This window comes from Blastomyces dermatitidis, assembly GCF_000003525.1.
Source record: "Blastomyces dermatitidis ER-3 genomic scaffold supercont1.3, whole genome shotgun sequence".
NCBI classification, from domain to species: Eukaryota; Fungi; Ascomycota; class Eurotiomycetes; order Onygenales; family Ajellomycetaceae; genus Blastomyces; species Blastomyces dermatitidis.
The window spans coordinates 4,666,778-4,681,477 of NW_025544776.1; the positions used below are offsets into that span (position 1 = coordinate 4,666,778).

A 14,700-nucleotide genomic window follows, 5' to 3' on the forward strand; every position below is an offset into this window, starting at 1 on the left:
AGTAAGCCCTCTCAGTGAACAGAGAGGTAATGTAATAGTTTTGTTTGTCATAAGCGAAATAAATAATGGAAAAGAGACAGATGAGCTGTTGAATCGAGTAAATGGAGGTCACTGTGAAAACCTAAAGGATTTCAAATTCACGGAGATTCCTTCCACCACACTTCCCCCTTTCTCTTCTCGTCGCCGAGTAATAGCTCTCCTTAGAAATCGGCCCTGCCACTGCCTGTCTGCCAAAATCAAAGAGCAACTGAGGTTCTGGCCCGTTGGGTTGCAAAAACATATACCCGGACATAAGTTCATGTGAGGGAAAAAAAAAAACATTATAAACGGTAAATAAAGCAGACAGGAGAGGTATATAAACAAGGTAGCCGACTGAGGGAGTGATATTCCATTGCTGTTGTACAGTACAGCTTCAGTGAAGATATATATGAGAATATCAAAAGGGAAATGCAAAACGGATCTATGGGAAATCGTCTCATGTCGTTATTTTTCGTGGCCGTTATATTCGTATCATCATGGATATATCGCAGTGGCGATTGTAGGCAGTCCTGTATTTACCTGCCCAAAACCTCATCCCTTAAAATCATTTGTTTGAAAAACATCGCAGTCGTAAAATCGTTAAGCTCTTTGTCGGCCGATTCTTTTCTTTTCTTTTTCTGTCCCTTCTTCTTTTCCCCCTGCTTTTTGTTTTCTTGTCGAAGAAATTTTGGAGGGAAAGCGGTTTCAGCTGCACAACGGCGGCTGTTTTATCTTTCTTTCTTTTTTTTCCATGGTTAGGCTCCTTTTTTATTGGCGAATCGCGATACTCGTCAAGGGCTGTGCCCGAAAAGTAGACCTCGCTCCACTGGGATCGATAAGGCCGGAAACAAATTCAAAGTCCCCGCTGGCCGTATGCTAGTGTTCTCGTTGGACCAGCAGGCCGGCGATCACGGCCCAGTCGTCCTCCCTCGTGGCTCTCAGGACTGCTACCCCCACTCCGACTTCCACTACTGGTGGACGTATCCGTGTCATCACCAAACCGACCACGTCGTCCTGTGCCAATCGCAACCGGAATCCCTTGCACAATCCCTCCATGGTCGTGACCTGCAGGATACATCCCATCGTTGACGGAGAAATTCCGACAGATCAGATAGGCGCGCATAGCTGCGCTTTCTCTGGCCAGGGCTTCCGTTTCGCAATAGACGTCCGTCTGGTATTCGCGATTATTGACGCGCACAATGCAGCCATACCCGGCAGCACATGGATATGATTCGTAAAAGGGTTCCGGCCAGCGACGGCGGCGGCAAAGACCTGCAGACAGAAAAAAATATGTTATTGGCTGTGCAACGTTATATGTTTGCCTGACGTAGGGAATTTCTGCCTGACGCCCTCCATTTTCATTTATTATTTTTTTTAAACAATAAGAAAACAATCAGCCAACAATGATGAGCTTTTGATAGCCGCGGATGCTCAGGGTTTAAAAAAAAAAAACTCCGGGGTATAAAAGCTTATTAGGCCCAGTTGATCCCGGATTAATGGTGAAGGGGAAGGGGAAGAGACAGCAAGTTTTCTTGTGGGTTCCCAGTTAACCGTTGGAATAAAAAAGCAGGCACCTTGACCAAAAGAAAAAGAAAATCACAGCATCGTTAAGTTATCTGCGGGGCAGGCATGACGACTCATGAAAAAGCAATTGATATGCTGGGCTGGTTTTGTTTTCTTTTCCATTTTCGCTCAAGCTTCCACAATCTCTCCTAGGATATTTAGGGCAACATACTCGCAAGGTACAGAATGTAGTACATTTCGATGGTGAAAATCCCGACGGAATATCGAACTTGATACCCGACGATTAAGGCTGGAGGTGCCCAAGTGAGGTCGTTGAATTGGCAGTATGAACCTAAGGAGGATGAAGAAGCTTGATGCCCAGCAGCGCCACCAGTATACAACCGCCTTAAGATCCTTTAAGTGTGCTGGACAAACAGGTTGTTGGCAGATTGGCAAATAAACCGGGAGGTACCTATGGATTAATAAAAGAATAGCGGGTAAAGCCTCTAAAATATGCGATACAAAAAATAAAAATAAAAAAGGTTGCTCTGGCCGATACGTCTAATGAGAAAACAAGCCATTGTAGACAGCGAAGCAAGCGTGATTTAATGTAGCGTAAAATATATGGGTGGGGCTAGAAATAGGTATTAACCCTGGCAATCAAGGTTTAACTCAATCGAGTGATTTGAAATGACCAGATAGAAAAGGGGGATGCTGTGGGAAAGGAAATTATCGCTCTCTACCTGAGTTTTTTTTGATTATTCCTGCCTTGATGTGTTGGCATGGCTTTCTGCCAGTGACGGATAATGGGGAAGCTCGAGAACTTCATTGTTGAGCCTATCAAGATTTAATTCGGCGTCGATCTAAGCGACGAGGATTGGCTCGTCCGGCTCAGACAAGACACTCGAACAGCTGTACCGTAGGCCCACCAGTGCTGCCAAAGCCAGATTGTGCGCAACGTTTGGTCTTACGAGGCGTCTCCCTCAAAGCACAGCCAGAAAATGGTACAGACCCCGCAGAGCAGGAGCGGAATCACCCTCTCTCGGCGTGCTGGAACACTACCAACTTCCGCTAATGTATTTTATATTCGCAATGGTTGGATTCGCGATGCCCAAGACGCGCTGAATTTGAAGTAGAATCCTGGCGCGAAACGCATGATGCCAGAATTGTCTGCAGTAAATTAATAGTTGCCTTTTCTCGGGAAGCTCCAGCCCCACAAACTCTCATCTGCCTCCATTCATCGACCCTTGTTCTTTCGCTAGTCCTTAAAAGGGAGCAGCGGGGTTATGCCACAAGTTTTGCATCAAGAATGACCGATTTGCCGGGTCATCATCAGAGTCGCACGTAATCCACTAATATGACAGTAGGACACGATAAACGAGGAACACTTCTGCTCAGAGTTCGGCTGAGTGGCAGTATAATCGACAAACCTGCGGCAACTAGGCAGCCTCTGAACTCAGCGGAATATTGATACGAAATGGATCCAAAACGCAGTGTTTGGGCAAAGGAACTGGCGCTGCCGGTGCGTTGTCGTTCGACTAGTGACAGGCATTGAGGATGCAATGATGAGTTGGCAATCGATGGCTCCTCACCAGTGGGGAAGACGCTGCATCATGTTCCAGAAATGGACGACGCAGACCACGAGGGTCCAGCATGTACATGTACTTTGCCGCTTTTAAATACGAATAAATATTTCTCGCAGAGAGACCCTTAAAAATGGGTGAAATCATAGGATAGTAATGATCGAAGATCTCCTTTTCCAGAAAGTCATAACTCCCTATGGGCATGTAAGTAATCGTTCAACGAAAAAAGACGTTGAAGTCCGCATAAATCACCTACCAAGGATAAACGAAAACTAACGCCTGCGCCTATGCACATTTATGTGTGGCTTTCGGCGAATCAAGTGCGCCCTTAGTTCAACTGCCCAGGAAGCATGATAAAAGGTTAAATGTTCCACCCATATTATTCCGCAAACCGTTTCGTTCCCGACATTTTGTTCGTAACAGTCGACGGCAGCATCATTGGACAGGGTATTGGGGAAGAAACAGGATAATCCTGGTGTCTTCTCGTAATCCCAAGATTGACTCCTCCTAGCCAAGGGGAGAGGATGATTCGCTATGCTAATGAATGCTTCCCGTGCTTGCAGGAGGCGATATAATCGTGCAGATCCACAATGCGACCTGAAGAAATAAAACACACTCTCATTCTTGCCGTCTTACTCTCGCGCAGGTTCGTTCATTTTCACGTCACGACCTGAAGAAGCGTCTCAGGAATCAGAGGCGAGCTGGCCCATCTGGAATCAGAGGTCATATAACCCCCTCGCTGGATACGGCTTGCAGCTGCAGTCAGGACAAACTAGTGATACAAGAAGAAAGAAAGGGGTGCTGTTTAGCTCAGCCCTCAACGCTTCTTCTGGATGTAACATTCCTATGGCGTCAATATGATCAAACCATGCCACCGAGACACAGGATATTCTCCTCAGAAGGAAGAGAGAGAGGCGAGGAGGTTGCTTTTGACTCTGGAAAACGTGACCAGTTACAGAAGGTTACAATGGACGCCAAGACATGGGATTCAGTTCATTTGGACTGTTTCCTCCAGTAGGAACATGAAGATTTGAGCGTTCCAGTACGCGAGATTGAAAAGACAACTAGCCTTGATCTTACGTTGTTCGTAGCCTTACTACCTTCTAGTTGTCTCAAGAACTTGCTTATGTAGTATATACAGGAAAAACAATCCTAACTTCTCCTACTGGATCTCTTGGATCCGAACTATATATCTTCGAAGCGGCACAAAGGTTGCCTTCCCATAATGTTCAGCCCAAAACACCATTGTGTCATGCCGATAAATGCGGACCTTTTTGATGTTCAAATTTGGAGAGGATACTTCTCACACCATTCCCGCATATTCTCCGCTGCACGATGCGGGATCACGAAGAGAGGATGGACCACTTCTAGTCGATCTCCTTCATCAAAAACGATAGTAGACTGGTCGTGTTCCGTTGAAGCGGTTACAGGTGCATGCGACCAGGAAAATGCGGACGGAAAAGGATTGTCGGGTCCTGTCACCGATGCAACGCCTGTATTGAAGTGGTGGTGCTGGGCGGTGCTTAATCCAGAGAGGATATAACAGGTATGGTAGGAATCGGGGTTTCTAAAAGAGGGAATCAGTTACGCCGATAAAAAAAGAAGAAGAAAAAAATTCCATAAACTATCCACAATTTTCTCCTGCACATAAGCGGATGATGCGCATACCCCACGGGCCGGAGAATGCACTTACTTGCCTGGTTTATCTCGTAGTCCGCCATGGGGCCCTTGACAACAACTGAGGATATATCGCGTCAATCCTTCGCGGTGGAAAAGACTGCCAGATCTTGAATATGACGGGGTGGATGTAGACTGGATGCCATTGACTGCGGCTTGGATCAAGGGCCAGCAACCGCCAACCCAGTGGCTGTAACATCCATCGACCAGTTTGTTAGTCCTTCCCGCGAACCCACCTTCAGGGGCACACTGTCTAGCTGAGAGCCATGATATCAAGAGCGGAAGATCCATATATCTGGAAAACGGGCTTAGAAATACCTCCGCAGTACATGAACAGGACTCATGACGCACCTATTGATCATCTCCTTAGGGTCGCCAAGAATGCATAGACATGCCAAAGCACAAAATGCATATGCACCGTGTGCTTCCGTCCCCGGACTTCCAGAAATGCCACCTTCGAAGGTTTGACCTAGACGAAATAATGATCAGCTCTACCTCCCAGGTGATGCCACATGTTCTTTCTTTTCTTCTTCTCTTACATCTAGACAAATATTCTGGCAGCCCGCTTATGAAGGTGTCTAGGCCAGCATGTCTAGCGGGCGAATCCGGAGGGAGTTGGAGCGGAAGATCCAGCAATGCAATTATCACCATCGCACAGTATGCACCTCTGCAGCCCGTTAGTGAATAATATTCGACTTCAAACGTGGTTCGGGAATCTTACCGTACATCCTCCTCACCGCCAAGGGTTACCTGAAAGCCACCATCTGCTTGCTTCAATTTCCCCAGCCATCGCCACCTTATCTATCAGATTAGGATCTTTCGGACAAAGGGGGAACAATTGACACAAAGCGGTATGCAAAGGCATACTAGGAAGACTCACATCGCTGTCCGATTGACTAGTTTAAATGCATCCTGCCCGCCCACCAGGGCTAGAGAAAGTATAAGTGCGTAAGAAGAAGCGCAATGCGACATCTGACCGTGCCCTCCGCCAAAACCCCCTGTGGGGTTTTGCATCGGGGCAGCAGTAGCTATGACTCTGGACGTTTAGAGTAGCAAGTTAGTGGGATGGTAACACGAGAAACCCAAATAAACTTTCAAAAATGTACTCGTCTCCCTTGCGCATCGAAGATCTATCTGTCAGGCTTTTGACAGCACCCCCCACACCATAAATGGTGGATATGGTATATCACACCAGGAAGGGAAAAAAATAAAAATAAAAAATCATAAATCAGACATAAACAACAATCAAAAAACCTACCGCTCCCGAAACTTCGTAACATCTTCTCCCAAAAAATGCAATCCCGCCAACGCCCAATAGACCATCCACGGACGACTTGAATCAAGCCCAACAAAACGCTCCGGATAAGACTCGAGCGAGTCATATAGGAACGAAACATGCTCGTCCCGGTCCAGCCTTGGCACACCAAATCGATTGAACGGGCCATTCTGCGAACTGGCCAGCCCCTTCAGGAACGGGAGACACTGGTCAACCGTGGCATCCTGCGTCTTCGAAGTCTCCGTAACCAACTGGTCGCGGATGAGGGGTAGCTGTGTGAATAGGTCCGGAATGCTCTTTTGATAGTGGGGTTGAGCGGGGAGGCTTGGTGGGGCAGCCATGTTATTCTTTTTCTTCTTCTTCTTCTTCTTCTTCTTTTTACTCCGCTTGTCGTGCGAATGAGGGTGCACTGGTGAGCTTGATGAAGGTTCCCCAATGGCAGTAGTAGCAGTGGTGGTAGTAGGAGTAGTGTGGGGGGATGAATCGGATTTCAACTGCGGTTGCTTGTGTCGTTGCTGTAAGGTGTTGTCCCTATGAGTGCCGCTACGGCCATGCAACCTGCTTATGGTTGTTCTGAGGCGGGCGTGAGATGATGATGCCGATGATGATGCCGATGCTGTCCCTGGGGCAGATTCTTTGTTATATGGGGCGGTCGTGGGGAAGCGGACTGGACGGCGATATTTGCCTCTGATCATGTCCTGCTTGCGTAGGTTCGAGCCTCCATGTATGATGCTTTTTTATGCTTCAAGGAATGCGCCAATATATCCTTCGGCTCTTTGTTGCTTACATTGAGGGGGTTGTTATTCGTATTGTGCTGTTGAGAGTTCCTTTGTCTGCGAATGAATTGTTTTGTTCGCTGATATTACTAACTATTGTTTAGTTAACTTAAATATCTTAGAAAACCTTGATCCGTTCGCTGGCTCGCTCCTCTCTCCGCACACCACCACGAGAGTCTCGTCTCCCAACTAGTTTACCTTGGCCATCTGTGCAAGATGAAGGGTCCATTTCTATACTATGAAGCTGTGAGTATCTACAACGTTTAACAGTATCTATTTTATTCATTTTCCTTCTATGAGGATACACGCACAGCTTCGCCACATTGCAAAATCCTGCGCGGGTTCCATCTCTGTGGACACGTACATATTATTTAACCTCGTCCCTTGAACGCAAAGGTAGGCGATAAGGATTTTTGTGCTCCGCGTTTGCTCCGTGTCCAATCTCCTCTCATTTTGCTTCCATTCTACTCATCCCGCCATGCTCTTCTTCTCCACAATGAATTCTTCTATTTGAATCCGTACATGTCCCAACAGGCTGGTCGACTGTGCTCACAAGCGGGCGATAGACATTGTCCTTTTTCGTCAAACGGGGAGATATCTGGGAGAAAAAGGGAAAAAAGAAAAAAGAAAGAAAGAAAGAAAGAAACTTTGAGTACAGCTATGCAGCCCCTCCTCCATGCGTGAAAATTAAGACGATTTTCTGCGCTTTGAAACATGTTCTTCTCTCGAAAGGCCAAACAACCACACGAATGGCTCCTGCTGGCATCGGATAGCACAGCAAATATAAGACCACCCAAAGGCTGGGCGCATTTCTATGACCCGCGAGACGGCTGCGAGTGCCATTTCTATTGCACCCCATACAAAAATGATGTAGGCGGGATGCGCGACGGAACAGACTCCAGCCAAAAATGCCTTCATGTTGTGATGGGCTGAAGCTAATCGTGATCAATCGGTCAAACATCATGCTGTGGCAGTGCTCTGGTTGGATTAGATTTTTTTTTTATCCTATACAAGTCGTCCGGGACTGGCTTAACAAAATGAAAGGAGGAGAAGAAAAAAGGAGAAGAGGAAGAGGAGATGCGGAGTTTATTCTAAAAGGAACAATTGCAGGATATGAGGATATGGGAGAACTATTCCTTTCTCTCTCTCCTTATAAATTATGTGTTGGTTCGAAAGGAGTGAGTAGTCATAGGTTGTAGGTACGTCTAAGAAAGAATTTCCGAGTACATTTACCGCAAACCAAATATCCTCCGTCTAGAGAGACGCAAAACATTTTCCGCATACCGTATCCGGTATCAACAGAGGCCACTGCAAGAGTTTGAACGATTCAGCACGGGAGAAGAAGCACATTGGTTTTTCTCCCCCCTCCCTTTCTCCCCCAGACTCAAGAACATGACCTCCAAGGAAGGAGAGAATCGATATGAGAGAGGGGAATGCCACCTCCCTGAGCTAAGTCCGTATAGGATTTTTTTTTCTCACTAATCAATAGTGGATTTCCCTTTCCGAGCTTAACGCATATCATCCCATATCATTCCTAGCCAGGCCAGGCCAGGCCAGGCCAGGACATGTCGTACCATGATGGCGCGTCGATTCTGCGGTGATGATGGATCGTTTCTAGATTCTATTTTCAGTCCTACCGCCTCTTCAATCAACCTCTAGCGGTCAATTTTGACGGAAACGTATCCCAATTACACGTCGGGAATTGGTGAGTGCCTTGCGAGGGGCGAGGGGAAAGGAAGAAAGAAACGGGGGGACAAAAGTATATGCAGATTCACCGTATGTTTATTAACCCTCCGGGATGGCCGAGGAGCGGTGTCTTTCCGACCCATAAAAAAAAAATAAAAAATAAAAAATATCGAAGGTAAAACTTGCGGGGACTTTTATTTTATTTTATTTTATTTATTTTGAAATGAAACAGGCGATCTCCAGGGCCCCTCTCCCCTCACTCAATGGATGGATATGTGGTATGCTAACTGAAAGCCCAGTAGACAGATAGGTAGACAGGTAGACAGGTAGACAGGGGCCTTCCCTGACCGCTTCCAATCACCCCATCCGCTCCGCGGTGTCTGCATAGTTTTTGTCTAGCCTTCCCACTCGGCCCTTTGGGGCCCTGGTATCTATCGTATCATCTATCTCTGTTTTTCGTTTTCTGTGTAGTAGAGAAGAAAGGGGGCGGGGCGGCTTATGGGATGATGATGGAGTCTCTCCATTGACGTTCAGATCATGGAAGAAAACCAACACAACACGTATGGATCATGGATCATGGATCGGGATCTGTGGTTGCTAGAAAGTTTCCAGCTCCGGTTTCGAAATATTATTTTAGTCATTGCCAGTCAAATCGATCAGATCGGAGCGGTCGATGGAGCGGGGCACCCCCTCTCCCCCAAGCTTAACTCTCCTGGCGGTATGAGTATGAGTGGATTTGGAGAAAGGTTAGGTAACGCGGGAACGAGGAGAGGAATGGAAAGGAGCAATGACAGGGAGAGAAAGGAGAAAGGAGAAAGGCAAGAAATTAAAAAGCGCACTTGAGAGGATCCCGCCTGGCCGCTTGCCGACGATACTGCAAAGAGAAAGAAAAAGTCACATTCTCCCCAATTAATAAGACACAGAATGGCGGTATAGAGCGCATATATCATATTCCCCGCCCACCCCAGGCAACCAGGTGGAGCATACGCAGTACGCTGCGTATGCATTTCTTGCATAGTATGTATTCCCGGCTCAAAAGAAAAAAATTCTCCATATCCTCCTTGATGCGGGTTGCCCCATGCACGCAATCTTTAACCTTATTTTGACAAGTACATACCAGCCTCCCTCAAATATTTTCAGGTCTCCTTTTTTTTTAAAAAATAAAAAAAGTCTCATACACTCTATTAGAGCGCAGCGCACTGCCAGTAGCTCTTGGTTTGGGTGGGCATCCATTCTGGGTATAGAGCATATATTTGCACAGCAATTGAACGGTGAGAAGTTATTTTTCCTTTGATCCTGCGGGATCAATGATGCCTTTTTTTTTCTCTCTCTCTCTCTTTTCCCTCTGCTTGGCTCAGGATCAAGGGAGCTCGTTTGCAAGCGAGCATGCAATGATGCAATGATATAATGATGCATTGGCACAATGCGCTATATACAGTCGGAGCTGCACGTACGTGGCGCAGATCCACGATCAGGGAGGCAGATATGGTAATTCCGAGCGTGGTTGAGGGAAATAGGGGGGCGGGAAATGGTTAAAGTAAAAATAAATAAATAATAAAGTAAAGTCAAGTAAAATACAAGACCAATAAAAGAATAATGACAGTAAGAGGACATATTCTGCGTCGAGAAACAAAAAGGCGCAGCCATATAACCAACGCGGGCATTTCCGTTTTCGGCAATCCCCTCCTCCCTGCCCTGCCAGGTGTCCACAGGTCTCCCAAAGTTTCCATTTCTGGAAAGCAGGCGGGTTCAATGGGTTACCAAAATTCCAACTACATCGAGGGCGGTCTGGGAGGAGGAGAATTACTGAGGCGCCAGGCGAGTATTTCCAGTATGGAAAGGGGATAGATAGTAGATGATTGCTCAAGCGGTGATGGAATGAAAGAATAAAAGAAGGAAAAATTGGAAGGTAGGGAGGGAGAAGAGATGACGACCATGGTACAAGTTCATGTATAACTTACCTCAGAATAATGCCATACTCGTCTGATGTTGACTTGAAAAAATATAATCAGGCCTGACAGTCCATAACATATGCTGTATGCCATCACTGGATGATGTCAAGCCCTTTGGGGAATAATATAATGGAAATAAACGCGATGGATCACACGGACTTTGCCCCTTCAGCGCTGCAGACCAAGGAGTGAGTGATAAGGCCAGATTGGGATATTTTCCCTCGCGACACACCGTAAAGGGGAGAATGATTGGTGCTGGTAGCTGACCGGTCGGGGGGGGGGAGAGCAAAACGTGAAACTGATGCATGCAACAGCTACAAATATGGCTATGGATGGAATAATATGTTGACTTACATTGTAATGTAGGCTGCATAAAAGAAACAAGGTACATATAATAGAAAAGGGAACCTTGTGATGCTGTGTATGGTCATAACCAATAATAAATATTATGGCACTTTTCCAGGACAGACTTGTCCTCGGAGGAGCCTCACGGAAGTCCAGCCGGTTGTGGCAACAGAGATATCTAGATACCTGGGCCGGAACGGTGATTTGAACAGGTTTGTTTACGCGAGCCGCGTGAGGTCGATCATGGATAGGAAGCCAGCCCCCAGATTCTGGCCTGCTCGGCATAAAAAGCCCTGGCGGGGGGAAACATGTCATTATTATTATTATTATTATTATTATTATTGACCAACTGACAACCAGCGAAAAGACAGCGAGAGGAGAGTGCTGCTTGGCGAGTTGGCATGCGGGACTCGTATCTGCTGCCCCACCATCCGACCCCGCGTTGTTCTCGTCTCGTCTCGTCCGTGCAGCGTTCACCCATTATTATTATTAGTATTAGTATTATATTGTTGCGGGGAGCCAGCAGCGAGACAGCATCAGGGTTGGGGGGGGTTGGGGGGAAATATCCAGTTTGTCTCACTCCACGTGATGGTTGTTGTTGGTACGTACGCAGTAGGTAAGTTAATAATACCCAGGCAGGTAATGGACGTTGGAGAGAGAGAGAGAGAGAGAGAGAGAGAGACAGGGCTTGTGTGCCCTCAGTCTCATCACAGATAGATAGACAGACAGAATGTTCAAGAATCCAGTCCATCGGGAAGTAAACAAGAAAAATGGAGCCAACTAACTCCCTGCAAGTCTGTGACATCGCAGCAAAGCCCAGATATTCCATTGTCCATCCATCCATCCATCCATCCATCCATCCATCCATCCATCCATCCATTCATTCACTCCCCCGTTGCCCTCTCAGGCGCAGAAACCACGCACTTCAGCGCTAAGTCAGTTTGAAACCGAACCGGCGGTAGTTCACAAGGTAATTGAACCAAAGAGAATGCAAGGACTGGCAAACCCCGCAGCCTGGGGGTTCTTGTATTCTCATCTCAAGCAAGACTGCCGCTCCCCTCTCCTGTAAAGGGATATATACCTGTCTGACTTAAATGTTGAAGCGCAATATTACCCGAAAAGGATAGGGGAGAGAGACAAGTCAAACCAACCCCCCCAATGTTTAGTAATGCGTGAGAATGTGAGATGAGACGGAGACAATAATAAGTTAATAATAATGTTAATAATGGCAGGGTGTTAACAACATGCGAGGAATGTGCGACAGACAGGGACAGGGACACATGCTACCTACTACTACATCCGTCTCTTCTCCCCTCACTGGCTGGTTATTTTTGTTTGATTTTGATGACACTCTTCTGTTCTTGTTTTTGAGGCCCCGGCCGGGGGGAATTTGTATCCCAGTTGAGTTGGTTCCGTTCCGTTGACAACACATCAGACAATCCAAACTGTCGTAGTTTAGTTATCTAACTAACTAGCACTGTTTAACTAGTTAGTAGTTAACTAAACTGCCCTTAGTTTAGGTAGTTAGTTCCAGTTTGTTGGCGAGCTCGCTTTTCCCCAATTGCTCATACGCTTACGCTGTAGTGTTGACGTTGGGATTGCGAGTTCTGCGCCTTATCGGAACCGGACGACGACATCGTGTTTTGTTGTGTGCTCACTGGACTCCTAACTAGTTATGCAGAGAGGCTTTTTTTTGCTTTTCCTTTTTCCTTTTTTGCTGATGGATGATTCCCTTGTTTTGTTGCGGACTAAGTTACATCGTTAGCCGGGAAGATCTCCATCTTGTCCGTCATGCTGTCGATGCCCATCACCCGCCGTCCCGCGGAGGGTTGCTGCAGGCGGAGAAATGGCTCTTCATTCATGTCTTCGGCTCTCTCTATGTGCTGTGCTGTGTGGGGGCATTGTGGCCTGACTCTGGTCCTGGAGATTCTCTACGGTGAACATGGATATATTTCTATCCGTCATGAGGAAGTGTGTAACACTGTTGAGTTGCCCCAAGTATTTATTTATTAATTTCTGTAATTTTTTGAGAAGATCCCCCCCAAAAAAAAGAAAGAAAAAAAAAAAAAGAAAAGAAAAGAAAAGAAGAAAAAGAAAAAACCCCTTCCTTGTGCGTTGACGTGTTTTATGTCATTAACCGTTGTCCTTCTTACTCGATCCGGCACAGCCTTTTCAACGAGTGGTTTTTTTTTTTTTTTTTTTTTTTTTTCACTCGGTTCCATATCTCCAGATCTCACCTGAACATTTGTATTATTTCTTTTTTCTGAGATGCGATTTGTTGGAATAGATAGCTATCCTGGTTTCCCTCAATCTGCTTGGCTGATCTACCCTCCCTCCAGCAAACTTTAGATGTGACGAAAATAACCACACAGGAAGAAGAACATACTCACATCCATCCCATGAGCGAACAAGAGGAGAGAAAGCAAAAGCAGAACCTTTGGCCCAGAAATGGACAGGTATTTGCCATGGCAACACCAAACCCAGCAGCTCCACAGCCAGGGTACATTATTATCTGCGCAACAAGCAGAACAGAGGAGAGAGATGATACGCGCTGACTGGGACAAATGAGGGAATCCCTTCAACTAAATATTCCGGGGCACTGCTTGTGTGGGTTTCACAAACAAAAGGGCGCCTTTTGGCCTATTGTTTGTTTTCGTTTCAACCCGTTTTTTTGTGAGGCAGGAGACGAGAGGAAACCGGTTACCCCCCTTAAAAAAAAACGTGTTTTTGTTCATTTCAAGCTTCTTTTTTTTTCGATAGATCGTCGGGTGACACTGTAGCCGAGATCAATATGTTGTATACGTGACTAGAAGTAGTAGTAATAAAGTTCTCGGAATACCTGGAAATGCCCCCTCCCGTTTGAAATAGAATTTCTGGCTTGCCCACTCTGAATCTCGGGTCGAACCGCGGGATCACATCCGCTGACGGAGGCGGCGGTTCTTTTTTGGGGAACCTTTGAACTTTCTTGAAATTTTTTTTTTTGAATTTTACCTTAGCGGGTTGTATCCACGGATTCAACCATTCTTATTTCTTTTTCCTTGCTGAACCTTTTTTATCGCTCAGGAGAACTTGATAAGTTGGCACAAGTTAACGAGAAGATTTAGTTAGCAGTAGTTAGAGAAAGCCAGCGGGGAATCCATAGCGGGTTCATCATATCCACAGAGACAGAGATAGTTTAGTTAGCTAGCTGCCAAAGACATAATCTTACCAAAGAGAGGAAGTCTGGGAAAAGCAAAAGCGCCCACTCAATAATAGGCCCGGATGATGCTGGTGCTGTGGGTTTTTGATAACTCGTGATCTGGCTGGCGGACCGCGCTGCTGATTCCGGCGATGGACCGAGCTTATCGCTGGCGATATGCAGCCGTCGAGTGGCAATTAGCGCCCTCGCTCAAGGACCAACACTCCAGGCTTAGGTTCGTGCAAGTGCTTTTGCCCCGGTTCTGCCCCCAGCCTCACGCGCGACCGCAGGCGTGGGCATACGATTGCAAAAGGCGTGTACAGAAGCTGGTGGCTGTCCAGTGCGTCAAGACCGGCAAGTTGACGGAGCTGCGTGATGTACCCTGGCGCAGAGAACTGGCTGGGAGGGTACAGACTTGTACAGCGGCATGCAGCTTGCAGGCGGGCGGGCAGGGCGTGGCCCCAAGAAAGGGTAGCGCGGGAGTGAGTGGTGCGAGCGAGGGAGTTGGCTGGGGACTGGGCGCTGCAGCCACGGCCCAAGCTCCGGCGGACACTGCCCAACCAGCGTCGGGGCTGGCTCACCGCTGCTTTGGCTCCCCAGCGTCCCCAGACTCGCCCGCCCGGCAGGAACAGCACAAGTAAAGCACACGGCCCCCCAGCCCTGCCGCACCCGCTCGCTCAACGGACTTCGCCTTCCTCTCCTCACG

General features: G+C 47.1%; 6 protein-coding genes across 6 annotated transcripts; 2 read left to right on the plus strand and 4 right to left on the minus strand.

Annotated features, from left to right (window-relative positions):
• Positions 1 to 871: 871 nt before the first annotated feature.
• Positions 872 to 1,778, minus strand: BDCG_03259 (uncharacterized protein; the record flags this gene model as incomplete). Its single annotated transcript, XM_045418866.1, has 2 exons — positions 872 to 1,290; positions 1,754 to 1,778. The coding sequence occupies 2 exons, from the start codon at positions 1,776 to 1,778 to the stop codon at positions 872 to 874; spliced, it is 444 nt and encodes a 147-aa protein (XP_045275336.1).
• Positions 1,779 to 4,385: 2,607 nt separating this feature from the next.
• Positions 4,386 to 6,752, minus strand: BDCG_03260 (protein farnesyltransferase subunit beta; the record flags this gene model as incomplete). The annotated part of the gene is made up of 7 exons (XM_045418867.1): positions 4,386 to 4,671; positions 4,798 to 5,076; positions 5,133 to 5,250; positions 5,321 to 5,448; positions 5,503 to 5,577; positions 5,662 to 5,817; positions 6,040 to 6,752. 7 exons carry the CDS (start codon positions 6,750 to 6,752, stop codon positions 4,386 to 4,388), a joined length of 1,755 nt encoding a protein of 584 aa, XP_045275337.1.
• Positions 6,753 to 7,300: 548 nt separating this feature from the next.
• On the minus strand, positions 7,301 to 7,964 carry BDCG_16709 (uncharacterized protein). The gene has a single exon (XM_045425905.1). The coding sequence runs from the start codon at positions 7,795 to 7,797 to the stop codon at positions 7,492 to 7,494; it is 306 nt and encodes a 101-aa protein (XP_045280370.1). The 5' UTR covers positions 7,798 to 7,964; the 3' UTR covers positions 7,301 to 7,491.
• A 752-nt stretch (positions 7,965 to 8,716) lies between these two features.
• BDCG_16710 (uncharacterized protein) lies at positions 8,717 to 9,566 on the plus strand. The gene has a single exon (XM_045425906.1). The coding sequence runs from the start codon at positions 9,057 to 9,059 to the stop codon at positions 9,360 to 9,362; it is 306 nt and encodes a 101-aa protein (XP_045280371.1). The 5' UTR covers positions 8,717 to 9,056; the 3' UTR covers positions 9,363 to 9,566.
• Positions 9,567 to 11,057: 1,491 nt separating this feature from the next.
• Positions 11,058 to 11,328, minus strand: BDCG_03261 (uncharacterized protein; the record flags this gene model as incomplete). The annotated part of the gene is made up of 1 exon (XM_045418868.1): positions 11,058 to 11,328. The coding sequence occupies exon 1, from the start codon at positions 11,295 to 11,297 to the stop codon at positions 11,058 to 11,060; it is 240 nt and encodes a 79-aa protein (XP_045280372.1). The 5' UTR covers positions 11,298 to 11,328.
• A 2,396-nt stretch (positions 11,329 to 13,724) lies between these two features.
• BDCG_03263 (uncharacterized protein) lies at positions 13,725 to 14,690 on the plus strand. The gene has a single exon (XM_045418869.1). It carries the CDS (start codon positions 14,147 to 14,149, stop codon positions 14,633 to 14,635), a length of 489 nt encoding a protein of 162 aa, XP_045275338.1. The 5' UTR covers positions 13,725 to 14,146; the 3' UTR covers positions 14,636 to 14,690.
• Positions 14,691 to 14,700: the final 10 nt, after the last annotated feature.

Coding starts and splice junctions, on each gene's coding strand:
- BDCG_16709 (XM_045425905.1), bottom strand. CDS start 7,797: ATGATGTTTGACCGATTGATCACGATTAGCTTCAGCCCATCACAACAT.
- BDCG_16710 (XM_045425906.1), top strand. CDS start 9,057: ATGGAAGAAAACCAACACAACACGTATGGATCATGGATCATGGATCGG.
- BDCG_03263 (XM_045418869.1), top strand. CDS start 14,147: ATGGACCGAGCTTATCGCTGGCGATATGCAGCCGTCGAGTGGCAATTA.